This window comes from Phalacrocorax aristotelis, chromosome 33, assembly GCF_949628215.1.
Source record: "Phalacrocorax aristotelis chromosome 33, bGulAri2.1, whole genome shotgun sequence".
Lineage (NCBI taxonomy): Eukaryota > Metazoa > Chordata > Aves > Suliformes > Phalacrocoracidae > Phalacrocorax > Phalacrocorax aristotelis.
Window position 1 is genome coordinate 216,031 of NC_134308.1, and position 15,535 is coordinate 231,565.

General features: G+C 63.4%; 2 protein-coding genes across 5 annotated transcripts; both read right to left on the minus strand.

The window, feature by feature from the left end:
- Positions 1–638: 638 nt before the first annotated feature.
- LOC142049178 (solute carrier family 22 member 6-A-like) lies at positions 639–10,995 on the minus strand. 4 transcript variants are annotated; one of them, XM_075076643.1, is made up of 12 exons: positions 10,891–10,989; positions 7,368–7,708; positions 6,890–7,262; positions 6,282–6,385; positions 6,022–6,176; positions 3,803–3,971; positions 3,593–3,716; positions 3,395–3,510; positions 2,771–2,985; positions 1,800–1,908; positions 1,480–1,683; positions 639–906 (listed from the first exon to the last, which is right to left on the minus strand). In XM_075076643.1, the coding sequence occupies exons 2-12, from the start codon at positions 7,649–7,651 to the stop codon at positions 825–827; spliced, it is 1,935 nt and encodes a 644-aa protein (XP_074932744.1). In that variant the 5' UTR covers positions 7,652–7,708; positions 10,891–10,989; the 3' UTR covers positions 639–824. The 4 variants fall into 4 exon arrangements, with proteins under 4 accessions (XP_074932744.1, XP_074932743.1, XP_074932741.1 ...); XM_075076642.1 differs by having other exon boundaries at positions 6,890–7,652; positions 10,891–10,995; XM_075076640.1 differs by having other exon boundaries at positions 6,890–7,708.
- A 1,168-nt stretch (positions 10,996–12,163) lies between these two features.
- Positions 12,164–15,168, minus strand: DRAP1 (DR1 associated protein 1; the record flags this gene model as incomplete). Its single annotated transcript, XM_075076626.1, has 4 exons — positions 12,164–12,711; positions 13,323–13,405; positions 14,145–14,235; positions 15,015–15,168. Coding segments are annotated over 4 exons (455 nt in total), but the record flags the coding sequence as incomplete, so codon positions are not given.
- Positions 15,169–15,535: the final 367 nt, after the last annotated feature.

Sequence of the window (15,535 nt, forward strand, 5' to 3'; positions counted from 1 at the left end):
GGTGTTGATGGGGCCAAGGGACACGTCGGCAGTGGGACCAAGGGCCGGGGTGGCCCGGGGCGGCGGGGGGAAGTCAGGGAAGGGGCATCATGGCTGCAGCCCCAGGGGTTGTTGGGGTGGGGTGTAGGGGGGGGGTCCTCGCCCTTCCTTTTGGGGGGGGGGGCCCCCCTCCCTAGACAAGAGTTGGGTGGGTTTGGGGTTATTGGGCGTCGTCTTGTTGGAGGGCACCTCAGGGACAAGGTTCTTAGGCATTGGCCTATCGGAGGGCACCTCAGGGACAAGGTTATGAGGTGTCATTGGGGGTTGACCTCCACCATGGGAGAGGTTCTTGGGCATCACCTTACTGGAGGTGACCTTGGGGACAAGGTTATGAGGTGTCACCTTATCAAAGGTGACCTCCAAGGTGGTGCTCTTGGGCATCACACTATTGGAGGTGGCCTTGGGGACAAGGTTATGAGGTGTCACCTTATCAAAGGTGACCTCCAGCGTGGTGGGCTTGGGTGCTATCTTATTGGAGGTCACCTCAGGGACACGGTTCTTAGGCATCGTCCTATTGGAGGTGACCTCGGATGCGGTTGTTGGGTGTCAGCTTATTGGAGGTGACTGTCGGTGGGCTCAGATAACACCCCGAGACACTGTCCCCAGCAGAGCTGCTTTATTCCTCCGAGGATTTCCCCTGCCCCACACAGGGAGGTCACCAGCTGTGGGGCAGGCAGCGAAGTCATACCCGTCCCCAAAACAAGGCTGCAGGGGGGCCCACGGGTGAGGGGGGGTTTTGCTGGTGGCCAGATGTGGGGTGCTGTCCCCCCCCACCCCATCAGCCTTCAGGCCTCCTTCTGTGGGGCCTTGTCCTGGGGCTGGAGGGGGATCTTCTCTTTGGGGTCCTCCGTCTTCTTCCGTTTGGCCCTGGAGGGAGGAAGATGATGATGATGATGATGGTCTGTGGGGCATGGCAGGACAGAGCAGGCACAGGCAGGGTGGGAAGCAGCCCAGCTTGTACCGTGTCCAGCCATTCGGCCACTCACATCACTCGTTCTTCTGCCAACACAGCCATCCTCTTGTCCTTCAGCACATCCGTCTGTCCATCTGTCCAAAACCCCTTCATCTTTCAGTCCATCTGCCCAACTATCCATCGTCCAACCATCTGTCGTCCAACCATCTGTCCGTCATCCATCCATCACCCAATCATCATTCATCATCCAAATATCCATCATCCATCCATCCATGTCATCCAACCGTCCATCATCCAACCATCATCCATCCATCCATGTCATCCAACCATCATCCATCCATCCATGTCATCCAACCATCCATCATCCAACCATCATCCATCCAAGCCACCACCCCCTTTGCCTACCAACCTACCCCTCCACCCATCCAGTTGGTCTCCTCTCCGTCCATCCACAAAATCCAGTCATTCATCTACCACTAGATGCGTCCATCCGTCCATCCGTCCATCCTCTCCTGCCCCACGCCCACCTGCTCTCCACCTCCTCGATGGTGTCGGGCAGCGGCAAGTTGAGGGTCTCTGGGAGGAATCCGGCCGCCACGGCCGCCACCACGGGGGCCACCCCATAGACCGCAGGGGGCAAGAAGGGGTAGTACTCATCCATCATCTTCACCAGCGGCGCCACGATGCCGCCCACGCGGGCCATGGTGCTGCCAAAGCCCAGCCCGGTCTGCCTGCCGGTGCCCGGGGTGGGGGTGGGGTCAACAGGGGGCCAGGACCACCTTGGGGGTGTCATGGGTGGGTGATGAGGGACCTACCCCACTGCGGGGTGATGGGGACAGGGTTTTACCTGATGGGAGTGGGGTAGAGCTCAGTGGTGTAGAGGAAAACGCAGTTGAAGGAGGCGGAGAGGCAACCCTTGCCGATGACGGCCAGCGCCGTGCGCACCGTCTGCAGCTCTGGGGCACAAGGAGAGAGGGGGTGGGGCGATGGTGAGAAGGAGAAAGGAGGGGGTGTAGGGGTGGACAGGTGGGATGGAGGTTGCAGACGTGGATGGATGGGTGGAGAGGTGAGAGCGTGGGTGGAGCGGTGGGCACGTGCGTCATTCAATGGCTGGAGAAGGGAGGGATCATGCAATTGTAAAGGTTGGAAAAGACCTTGAGGGTCATCAAGCGCAGCCGCCAACCCGACACCCCCAGGGCTCCTCAACCGCGTCCCCGAGGGCCGCCCCGACACGCTGTTTGAGCACCCCCGGGGACGGCGACTCCCCCACCTCTCGGGGCAGCCTGTGCCAACGCCCGGCCGCCCTTTTGGGGAAGAAATTGTCCCTCGTCGCCAGCCTAACCCTCCCCTGAGGCAGCCTGAGGCCGTCTCCCCTCGTCCCGTCGCTTGGGAGCAGGGACCGACCCCCCCCTCACCCCAGCCCCTCTCAGGCAGCTGCAGAGAGCGAGAAGGGCTCCCCTCAGCCCCCTCTTCTCCAGGCTAAACCCCCCCAGCCCCCTCAGCCGCCCCCCAGCACACTTGTGCTCCAGACCCTGCCCCAGCCCCGCTGCCCTTCTCTGGACACGCTCCAGCCCCTCCAGGCCCTTCTTGTCCCGAGGGGCCCAAACCTGAGCCCAGCATTCGAGGTGGGGCCTCCCCAGGGCCGAGCACAGGGGCCCCATCCCTGCCCGGCTCCTGCTGGCCACACCAGTGCTGACACAAGCCCGGGTGGGTGAAGAGCAAACCAGAGTTGTGCGTTGGACTGGTGGGGACACGGGTGGTTGGACAGACCAGTGCAAAAGACCACCCCTCCCCCCCCCATCACCCCATCGCACCCACCTGTGGAGACAAAGATGTTGGCAATGATGACTAGCCCCGCCAAGAAGAGGGCCACCATCAGTGACACCCGCCGGCCAATGTAGCTCAGGGAGACGGTCACCACCACTTTGGCCGGGAAGTCAACGGCGCCGAAAATCACCTGGATGAGGTAAATGCTGACCCCGAAGTTTTGCAGATCCATGGCCAGCCCGTAGTAGGAGAAACTGATGGAGAACCTGGAGCAGGGCAGAGAGAGGCATGGACCTCCCTGGGATGTCACCATCACATGGGACAGGGCAGGGATCTCAGATGGAGGAGGGCTGTGGTACTCTTGGATGGCTGGATTCACTGATTTTCTGGCCAGCTTTCCATCTTTCCATTCATCCATCCGTACGTCTGACCAACTGTCCAACCATATGTCTGTCTACCCTTCCATCCATCCAACCAACCAACCATCCTTCCAACTGTCCAGCCATCCACCCTACCCTCCATCCATCCACTCTTCCATCCACACAACCCTCCATCACCCTTACAACCATCCCTCCCTCCATCTCTCCACCCAACTTTCCAGCCCTCCACCCCCTCCCCATCCCTCCTTCCTCATCATCATCCCCACCAGACATCTCCAGTCCAACCCAACCCCACCAGACGATGGAGAGGCAGAAGAAGATGTGACGGATGACAGGGGTCCGGACCAGGTCGGAGATGGTGTAGGAGGACTTCAGACCAGCCAACTCCTCCTTCATGTTGGACTTCAGGATCTGGGGGAGGGGGAAACAGGAGAGGTTGGCAGGGGACAGGGGTGGGAAACCAGGGTCCCCCCCCACCATGGGGCCACCATACCTCCACAGTGATCTTCTCCCCTTCCTCCTTTCTCTTGTTAATCTTGGCCACTCGCTGCAGGACCTTCACAGCCCTCTCGGCCTTCCCCGAGAGCACCAGCCAACGGGCGGACTCAGCCAACCACCTGCAGTCACCGAGGGGGAAACTGAGGCATGGAGAGAGCCCCACCACCACCACCACGGCCTTCCCCAAGGGGCCCAACCATCCTACCAAGAGCAGAGGAAGAAGATGAAGAAGGGCAGCGAGACGGTGAGCTGGAGCCAGCGCCAGTGGGGGACAGTGTAGGCCATGCCGGCCAGCAGGATCTGGCCCAGGGTGTAGGCGAAGCCAGTGATGGCCACGGTGATGGCGCGGTAGGGCGTGGGGATCCACTCCACCACTGCAGGAGACCACAGGGTCACGTCGGACTCGTGTTTCCCGCCCCCCCCGCCATCACCCTCCTTGTGACCGTGGCTTCCCCATCGTGCCCAGATGCATCCGCACCACAGAGCCCCATCATGGCCATGGTGATGTCCCCATCAGAGACCACTGGGATGTCCCCATTGGCAGCCATAGGGATGTCTCCATTTGTAGAGAGGGGCATGTCCCCCAGCCATGGCCGCTGGGGACATCTCCATCCATGGCCACAACAACATCCCTCTCCGTGGCTGCGGTGATGTCCACACCCATGACCATTGGGACATCCATGGCCGTAGGGCCTCCATGGCCGTTGGGAGGGACATCCATGGCCGTTGGGCCTCCATGGCCATTGGGAGGGACATCCATAGCCGTTGGGAGGGACATCCATGGCCGTTGGAACATCCATGGCCATTGGGAGGGACATCCATGGCCGTTGGGACATCCATGGCCATTGGGAGGGACATCCATAGCCGTTGGGAGGGACATCCATGGCCGTTGGAACATCCATGGCCGTTGGGAGGGACATCCATGGCCGTTGGGACATCCATGGCCATTGGGACATCCATGGCCATTGTGAGGGACATCCATGGCCGTTGGGACATCCATGGCCGTTGGGAGGGACATCCATGGCCGTTGGGAAGGACATCCATGGCCATTGGGAGGGACATCCATGGCCATTGGGAGGGACATCCATGGCCGTTGGGAGGGACATCCATGGCCTTTGAGACATCCATGGCCATTGGGAGGGACATCCATGGCCATTGGGAGGGACATCCATGGCCGTTGGAACATCCATGGCCATTGGGAGGGACATCCATGGCCATTGGGAGGGACATCCATGGCCATTGGGACATCCACAGCCTTTGGGACATCCATGGCCATTGGGAGGGACATCCACAGCTGTTGGGACATCCATGGCCTTTGGGAAATCCATGGCCATTGGGAGGGACATCCATGGCCGTTGGGACATCCATGGCCATTGGGAGGGACATCCATGGCCATTGGGCGAGGCATCCACAGCTGTTGGGACATCCATGGCCTTTGGGACATCCATGGCCATTGGGAGGGACATCCATGGCCGTTGGGACATCCATGGCCATTGGGAGGGACATCCATGGCCATTGGGAGGGACATCCATAGCCATTGGGAGGGACATCCATAGCCATTGGGACATCCATGGCCATTGTGAGAGGCATCCACAGTTGTTGGGACATCCATGGCCTTTGGGACATCCATGGCCATTGGGAGGGACATCCATAGCCGTTGGGAGGGACATCCATGGCTGTTGGGACATCCATGGCCATTGGGAGGGACATCCATGGCTGTTGGGACATCCATGGCCATTGGGACATCCATGGCCATTGTGAGGGACATCCATGGCCATTGGGAGGGACATCCACAGCTGTTGGGACATCCATGGCCTTTGGGACATCCATGGCCATTGGGAGGGACATCCACAGCTGTTGGGACATCCATGGCCTTTGGGACATCCATGGCCGTTGGGAGGGACATCCATGGCCGTTGGGAGGGACATCCATGGCTGTTGGGACATCCATGGCCTTTGGGACATCCATGGCCTTTGGGACGGACATCCATGGCCATTGTGAGGGACATCCATGGCCTTTGGGACATCCATGGCCTTTGGGACATCCATGGCCGTTGGGAGGGACATCCATGGCCGTTGGGAGGGACATCCATGGCTGTTGGGACATCCATGGCCATTGGGACGGACATCCATGGCCATTGTGAGGGACATCCACAGCTGTTGGGACATCCATGGCCGTTGGGACATCCATGGCCATTGGGCAACCCCCATTTGTAGCCATGCCGATTGTCCCCACCCAGAGCCATGTGGCCATCTTCGTCACTGTCCCCAGCCATGGCCGTTGGGGACATCTCCATCCACAGCCATGGTGACGGCCACATCCATGGCCTTTGGGACGTCCACGGTCATTGGGGTGTCCCCACCATGGCCATGCTGGTTGTCCCCACCCAGCTCCCCGCGGTCATCCTCACCCCTGTCCCCTCACCCAGGCAGGCGATGCTGAGGCCGAAGCCGGAGAGGGCCATGCCACCGGCGAAGCGGAAGACGCAGTAGGACGCGTAGTTGGGGGCGAAGGCCGTGCACGTCCCCATCACCCCCAGCTGCAGGTAGGACCATATCAACATGGCCTTGCGCCCAAACCTGCAACAGGGAGGCACTGGGTGCCACTGGGCGCCACTGGGCGATGGTCTGTCCAATGCCCCATGGGGAAACTGAGGCACGGGGAGGGGTCTCTGCTACCCTCACCTGTCCGAGAGGCCCCCCAGGATCAGGGCGCCCACCAGGACCCCGGCCATGTAGATGGACTGGGCCATCTGCCGGAGCTGCCGGTAGCTGCAGACGAGGTCCCACTATGGGGATGGAGATGAGCTGAGGACGCCTTGTCCTCCCCTTCCACCCATCAGTCCCTCCTCTTCCCTCCTCTCCAGCTCTCCACGTGTTCCACCACCTCCACCCTGTGTCATCTCCATAGCCCCATCTTCCCCACATGGCTCCATCTCCGTTCCTCCATCCCCACACGGCTCCATCTCCATACTCTCCACCCCTCCATCTCCATATGGCTCCATCTCCATCCCTTCATCTCAATAGGGCTCCATCTTCATCCTCCCATCCCCACATGGCTCCATCTCCATCCCTCCATCTCCCTATGGCTCCATCTCCATCCCTTCATCCCCACATGGCTCCATCTTCCTCCTCCCGTCTCCATCCCTCCATCTCCATCCCTCCATCCCCCCCCTCCCCACCCCCACCTTGGGGACGTTGGTGCCCACATGGACACTGGGGACGCCTTCCTGCCCTCCGTCCTGCCCCACCTCGCCCGTCCCCTGTCCCCGCCCCTGTGTCCCCGTCCCCACCTCGGTGACGATGGTGGCCACGTAGATGCTGCGGTCGTAGTCCCAGCCATCGTGGCAGGGCTCGGTGGGCCGGGGACCGGTGCTACCGTTGGCGGGGGACGAGGCCACGTAGCGTCGGCAGGACCCCAGGGTGGCATCAGGGGACCCCAGGGTGCCATTGGACCACCCCAGGGTAGCACCAGCAGGTCCCAAGGTGCCATTGAAGGACCCCAAGGTGGCATCAGGCTGGACATGGGTGCTGTCAGGGGGTGCCGGCGTGCCATCAAGTGTGACGTGGGTGGCACCAGGGATGCTGGTGCCTTCGAAGGACCCCAGGTTGCCATCAGGAGACCTCAGGGTGCCATAGGAGGACCTCAAGGTGCCATCAGGAGACCTCAGGGTGGCACCAGGAGACCCCAAGGTGCCATCAGGGGACCTCAGGGTGGCACCAGGAGACCTCAAGGTCCCACCAGAAGACCTCAGGGTGCCATTGGAGGACCTCAGGGTGCCATTGGAGGACCTCAAGGTGCCATCAGAAGCTGTTGAGGTGCCATCAAGGGTGTTTGCGGGTGGCCCTGGGGTGGCGCTGGGGACGTTCAGGGTGGCACCAGGAGCGGGGGTGACATCGGGGACGCGGCAGCGGTGCGGGGGGACGGCAGCAGTGAAGTTCTGCAGCAGGTTGTGGCTGGCCATGAGCAGGATGGGCACCACCAGCAGCGCCGTCTGTAGCACCTGGAAGCGTCCCAGCCCCCCGACCTGCGCCAACACTGCCCCGAACGGCATCCTGGGGCGCGGGGACACCGTCACCCGCGGGGGACGCCGTCAGACACAGGGACACCGCTGGACACGAGGGCATGGGGAACATCAGCACCCCCGGGGACACCATCACCCACAGGGACCCCATCACCCATGGGGACAGTCATCCATGGGGACACCATCACCCTCAGGGACACCATCACCCACGGGGACACCATCACCCATGGGGACACCATCACCCACGGGGACACCATCACCCATGGGGACACCATCACCCATGGGGACAGTCATCCATGGGGACAGCATCACCCACAGGGACACCATCACCTGTGGGGACACCATCGCCCATGGGGACAGTCATCCATGGGGACACCATCACCTGTGGGGACACCATCGCCCATGGGGACAGTCATCCATGGGGACACCATCACCTGTGGGGACACCATCGCCCATGGGGACAGTCATCCATGGGGACACCATCACCCACAGGGACACCATCACCCATGGGGGACAGTCGTCCACGGGGACACCCATCCATGGGGACACCATCACCCACAGGGACACCATCACCTGTGGGGACACCATCGCCCATGGGGGACAGTCGTCCACGGGGACACCCATCCATGGGGACACCATCACCCACGGGGACACCATCACCCATGGGGGACAGTCGTCCACGGGGACACCCATCCATGGGGACACCATCACCCACAGGGACACCATCACCTGTGGGGACACCATCGCCCATGGGGGACAGTCGTCCACGGGGACACCATCACCCATGGGGACACCATCACCCACGGGGACACCATCACCCATGGGGACAGTCGTCCACGGGGACACCATCACCCACGGGGACACCATCACCCATGGGGACAGTCATCCACGGGGACACCATCACCCACGGGGACACCATCACCCATGGGGACAGTCGTCCATGGGGACACCATCATCCACGGGGACACCATCACCCATGGGGACAGTCATCCATGGGGACACTATCACCCTCAGGGACACCACCACCCACAGGGGACACTATCACCCATGGGGACACCATCGCCCATGGGGACAGTCATCCATGGGGACACCATCACCCACGGGGACACCATCACCCATGGGGACAGTCATCCATGGGGACACTATCACCCTCAGGGACACCACCACCCACAGGGGACACTATCACCCACGGGGACACCATCACCCATGGGGACACCATCACCCATGGGGACAGTCATCCACGGGGACACCATCACCCTCAGGGACACCACCACCCACAGGGAACACTATCACCCACGGGGACACCATCACCCACGGGGACACCATCACCCATGGGGACAGTCGTCCACGGGGACACCATCACCCATGGGGACACCATCACCCATGGGGACAGTCATCCATGGGGACACTATCACCCTCAGGGACACCACCACCCACAGGGGACACTATCACCCATGGGGACACCATCACCCATGGGGACAGTCATCCATGGGGACACCATCACCCACAGGGACACCATCACCCATGGGGACAGTCATCCATGGGGACACCCATCCATGGGGACACCATCACAGGGGACATGGCCACCCACAGGGACGTTGTGCGGACCCAGCTCAGACACCTGTGTTAAGATGGGGACACCAGGACAAGGGGACTGGGGACACAGGGACAGGGGGACACTGGGACATGGGGACAGGCAGAAGGACAGGGGCCGCGGGGACACAGCGGGGGACACACATGGTGACCACCAAGGACACGCCTCAGATGGGGGACGGTGTCACCAACTTGCGTCACGCGTCCCCAAGCCCTCCTGATGTCCCCAACCCCTCCCAGCGTGGCTCCCTGGGGACGGGGACATCCGGCCAGCTGCGCCTCCCGTGTCCCCAAGGTGAAGGGTCCCCTCTCTGATGTCCCCAGCACGTCCCACCCCCGTGTGTCCCCCTCCCCCCCCCCCATCCCCAGGGCACCCCATGTCCCCTCTCCAATGTCCCCAACCTCTCGATGGCCAAAACCCCTCCCCCATGTACCCTCTTCTGGTGTCCCTGATGTCCCCCAGTCCCCAACCACTCCTCGATGTCCCCAACGTGTCCCCACAGCAATGTCCCCACACCCCTTGTGTCCCCCAACCCCTCCCAGGTCCCCTCTGTGATGTCCCCAACCTGTCCTGATGTCCCCAACCCCTCCATGATGTCCTCAACCCCCCCACATCCCCACCTTGCCCCTCAGGGTCCCCAACTTGTCCCTGTCCCCTCTCTGATGTCCCCAACCCACCCCATCTCCTCTCCGTGATGTCCCCAACCTGCCCGCAACCCCTCTCAGATCCCCCCTCGATGTCCGCAACCCCTCTGATGTCCCCAACCTCTCCCATGTCCCCCCATGATGTCCCCAACCTGTCCCCAACCCACCCCACGTCCCCTCTGTGATGTCCCCAACCCCTCTCTGATGTCCCCAACCCATCCCACATCGCCAGCCCATCCCAAGCCCCCACCGTGCCCCTCCCCAATGTCCCCAGTCTGCCCCGTCCCCTCTCCGTGATGTCCCCACCCTGTCCTGATGTCCCCAACTTGTCCTGATGTCCCCAACCCACCCCAGGTCCCCTCCACGACGTCCCCAACCTGTCCCCAACCCCTCCCACGTCCCCCCTTGATGTCCCCAACCTGTCCCCAACCCCTCCCACGTCCCCCCTCGATGTCCCCAACCCCTCTCTGATGTCCCCAACCTCTCCCACGTCCACCCACGATGTCCCCAACCTGACCCCAACCCATTCCACGTCCCCCCTCGATGTCCCCAACCCCTCTCTGATGTCCCCAACCCCTCCCACGTCCCCCCACGATGTCCCCAACCTCTCCCACGTCCACCCACGGTGTCCCCAACCTGACCCCAACCCATTCCACGTCCCCCCTCGATGTCCCCAACCCCTCTCTGATGTCCCCAACCTCTCCCATGTCCACCCACGATGTCCCCAACCCCTCTCTGATGTCCCCAACCCCTCCCACGCCCCCCCACGATGCCCCCAACCTCTCCCATGTCCCCCCTCGATGTCCCCAACCCCTCTCTGATGTCCCCAACCCCTCCCACGTCCCCCCACGATGTCCCCAACCTGTCCCCAACCCCCCGCCCCCGCGATGTCCCCAACCCCTCCCAGGTCCCTTCCATGATGTCCCCAACCCCCCCCCCCCGTCCCCCCTGTGCCCCTCAGGGTCCCCCTCCTACGCTCCCCCCCCCCCCGCTGTCCCCACATCCCCCCCCCCGCTGTCCCCAACCCCTACCTGGCCTCCTGGGGGTGACGTCCCCGTCCCCGGGGTCCCCCCTCCCGCCGGCCCCGTTATATAAGGCGAAAAGCGGCTCTTTTGGTTAAAGTGTCACCACCGGGATTAGGCCGGGGGGGGGGGCGGGGGGGGGAGGCGGATTCCAGCGCCGCGGGCGCTCGGACGCCTGGGGCCACCGGACGCCTGGGTCCCCCCGCCCGCCGGCCCCACACGCGCCCGCAGGGGCCTATAGACCCCCCATAGACCCCCTATAGATGTCCTTTAGACCCCTCCCCGTACACCAGGACCCCCATAGATCGACCCCCGCCCCCTTAGCACCTCCCCCCGGCCCCCTTGTGGGCCCCACTCTAGACCCTGAGGAATGCCTCCGTGACCCCAATACTGCCTATAGGGACCTTATAGACACCCCCAGGCCCCTATAGAGACCCACTAGCCTTCTAGCGATCCCCTATAGCCCCTCCACAACAGCCTGTCGGACCCTACAGACCGCCTGCGGCTCCCTGTGAAGCCCCTCCAAGATGTGCTGTGGGCCGCTATGCCACCATTATAGACCCCTATAGATCCTTTATGTGCCCTTATAAGGCCTTACAACCTCCTGTAAGCTTTTATAAGCCCCTACAGCTTCCCTACAGACCCTCACAAACCTGTATAGCTCCCCCTATAGCACCCTGTAGATCGCCTGCGGCCCTATAAACCCTCCTATCGGCTCCTATAAACCCCCTAAGGGCTCCTATAGATCCATATGACCCCCCTATGAGCTCCTATAGGCCCTTACAAAGCTCCTACAGACCACCATAAGCCCCTATGAACCCTCTTATGGGCTCCTATAGGTGCCTAAAAGCCCCTGTGAGCTCCTATAGGCCCCTACAGACCCCCATAAGTCCCAATGAACACCCTTATGAGCTCCTATAGGTGCCTATATTGCCTCGGAGCTCCTATAGGTCCCTGTAAACCAGCCCAAAGGCCCTATAGGCCCCTAATAGACTCCTCTGGAGCCTCCTTTAAGTCCCTGTAACCCCCCCAATGGACTCCTATAGATCCTATAGGTCCTCCCGGGGGCTCCTATAGGGCCCCTATAGGGGGCGGGGCGGGTCTCTGCTGCCCCCTAGCGGTGGAGGAGGGAACGGAGGACCCAGTACGGGGTGGGGGAGGCAGGACTGGGGGGGGAGGCACAGAATTTGGAGGGGAACCGGGGGTTTGGGGGGTCCCCGGAGTTCGGGGGGAACCCCAGGGGTTTGGGGGGGTCCCCGGGTTTCGGGGGGAGACACCCAGGTTTACGGAAACAGGAACTTTATTGAGCCGATACAAAACCCCCCGACTCGTTAAAAGCCACCAAAGGGCCCCAAAACCAACCCTTCCCCCCACCCCCACCCCCCACACCACACCCCCCCCAAAAAGGGGAACCAGGCATCCAGGAGGGGGGACCCAGGCATCCGGGCTGAGCCTCCCCAACCCAGCCCCCCCCCCACCTAAGAACGGGCACAACTCATTACACCAGTGCCCTCAACCCAGCATGGGGCAGCGGGGGGGGCCCCTCCCTCCCAGTGCTCCCAGTACCCTCCCCCAGCCCCCCAACTGGTGCAAGGCCCACGCTCCCAGTAAGACCGTACTGGGAGGTGGCACCTGGCCCTGAAATGGGTTGAAATCCTGGGAAAACAGGCAAAAAATAATGGGGGGTGGGGGGGGAGGGGCTGCTAGGAGTCGTAGTCTTCATCCTCCTCTTCCTCGGGGGGGCGGGGGGGACCGGGGGCTGGGGGGAGCCCCCCCGGGAGCCCCCCCGGAAGCGCGGGGGGTCCCAGCGGCGCAAAGGGCACCCCGGGGCTGTGGGAGAGGGGTCAGTGGACCTGGGCGGCTGGGGGGGGGGCGTTGTCCTGCTGCAGCCCCCACCCCCCCCAAAACCCCCCCAAAAAGAGAGACACCCCCCCAACCCCCCCCCCAAAAAGGGACTAAGGCATTCGGGGGGGTGTGTCCCACTGCAGCCCCCTCCAAACACCCCCAAAAAGGGACACCCCCCCCAAAACACTCCCAAAAAAGGACACACACACCCCCAAACACCCCCAAAAAGGGACGGGGGGGGGTCCTGCTGCAGCCCCCCCCAAACACCCCCAAAAAGGGACTCAGGCATCCGGGGGGGGTGTTCTGCTGCAGCCCCCCCATCCCCAAAAAGGGGACCCCCCCCAAACACTCACAAAAACACCTCTAAAAAGGGACCTGGTGGGGGTCCTGCTGCAGCCCCCCCCCCAAACACCCCCAAAAAGGGACACCCCCCCCCCCCCAACGAGGGACCTGGGTGTCTGAGGGGGGGGTCCTGCTGCAGCCCCCCCCCCCCCCCCCCCCAAACCAGCCCAAAAAAGGGACCCAGGCATCCAGGTGTGCCCCTTCCCCCCCTCCACCCCCCAAAAAAAGGGGACCCAGATGTCCGGGGCCGGTACCTGGAGAAGTTGAGGGGGGGTCGGGCAGGGGGGGGCTGCGGCGTTTCCTCCTCCCCGTCGCTGTCGCTGTCCTCAGAGTCCTCCTGGGGGGGGGAATCGGGGAGGGGGGGCACACGATGACAACGAGGGAACCCAGATGGTGAGAGACCCCTTCCCCCCACCCCCATCCCCAGGGGCCTGAGACCCCCCCCAAGCCCCCCCCACCCTTAAGGAACCCAGGCATCTGGTCACCCCCCATCTCCATGGGGACCCCCACCCACCCCCCAAAGGGGACCCAGGGGTCTGGGTGCCCACCCCTACCTCCAAGGGGACCCCCACTCACCCCCCAAAGGGGACCCAGGGGTCTGGGACACCCCCCCCCACCTCCAAGAAAAACCCCCAAGCCCCCCAGGGAACCCCACCCTTAAGGGACCCAGGCATCTGGGCACCCCCCACCTCCATGGGGACCCCCACCCATCCCCCAAATGGGACCCAGGAGTCTGGGACCCACCCCCCAAATCCAAGGGGACCCCCCCACGGCCCAGGGACCCCCCACCCTTAAAGGACCCTCCAACCCTCAAGGGACCCAGGCATCCAGGTACCCCCACCTCCACGGGGGACCCCCACCCACCCCTCAAATGGGACCCAGGAGTTTGGGAAATCCCCTCCTCAGATCCAAGGAGACCCCCCCAAACACCCCAGGGACCCCCCCACCCTTAAAGGACCCCCCCCACCCTCAAGGGATCCAGGTGTCCAGGCGCCCCCCCCACCTCCCTGGGGACCCACCCCCCCAAAGAGGACCCAGGCGTTCAGGTGCCCCCCCCGGGTGCCCCCCCCCCCCACCTCCTGTTCCGAGTCCGTCCCCGACTGTTTGGGGTCCTTCCCCTTCGCCCCAGGACCCCCATTCTTCCGGCCGGTGCCTGGGCGACGACCCCTGTAAGAGACCCCCCCCCCGACACCCCCTATCAGGGACTCAGGCATCTGGGGAACCCCCCCGCCCCCCAATACCCAAGGAACCCAGGTGTCTGGGTGACCCTCCCCCCTCAGCACCCACATCAGGACCCAGGCGTTGGGGGGGACACCCCGGTGTCTGGGGAGGGGGACACAGGCATTTGGGGGGGGGGGGGGGTGCCCAGGTGTTTGGGGGGGACCCAGGTTTTTGGGGGGGTTCCCAGGCATTTGGGGGGAACCTTGGCATTTGGGGGGGCAGCCAGGTGTTTCAGGGGCTCTCAGGCATTTGGGGGGGGTCCAGGTGCTTGGGGGGGACCCAGGCTTTTGGGGAGGAACCAGGTATTTCAGGGGGGTCCCAGGCATTTTGGGAGAACCCTGGCATTTGGGGGGGCACCCAAGTGTTCGGGGGGGGGGAACCAGGTGTCTGGTGGGGGGCCCTGGTGTTTTGGGGGTGTCCCAGGCATTCAGGGGGAACCCTAGCATTTGTGGGGGACCTAGGCTTTCGGGGGGGGGACCCAGACATTTGGGGAGGGTTCCAGGCGTTTGGGGGCAAGTTTGACATTTGGGGGGCCACCCAGGTGTTCATGGGAGGGGGTCCCAGGCATTTGGGGGGGCACCCAGGCGTTCGGGGGGGATCAGGGTGTCTGGGGGGGGACCTTGGCGTCTGGGGGGGACCCTGCCGTTCAGGGGAAGACCAGGGTGTTTGAGGGGACCCTGGCATTTGGGGGGGCCCCAGGCATTCAGGGGGGGACCCCTGCCCACCTTCGGGGTCCCCGCTCGCCCTCGCCATGGGGCTCGTCGCCCTCCCCCTGCATGTCGGGCACGGCCGCCACCAGGTCTTTCAGGAAGTCAAACTGCTGCTCCAGCTCGATGCACTGCTTCCTGGGGAGGGTGGGGCTCAGCAGGCCACGCCCACCTGCCACACCCAACCCCAGCCCCGCCCCTCGCCCCTAACCCCCACCCCCAGCAGCAATTTGTGAGATAAGTAGGTTGGGGGATGGGAGTGGGTGAACTGAGGCATGGAGCGCAATGGGGACCCAGGCATCCGTGGGACCCCCAGCCACCCCAAAAGGGGGTCTGGAGAGACACCCACCCACCCTCAAAGGGGACCCAGGCATCCAGAGGGACCCCCGCCCACCCCTAAAGGGGACCCAGGCATCATGGGGACCCGCCCCTCTCCCCAAAGAGAATCGAGGGGGACCCTCACCCACCCTTAAAGGGGACCCAGGCATCTTGGCAGACACTCGCCCACCCCAGAGGGGACCCAGGTGTCTGGGGACCCC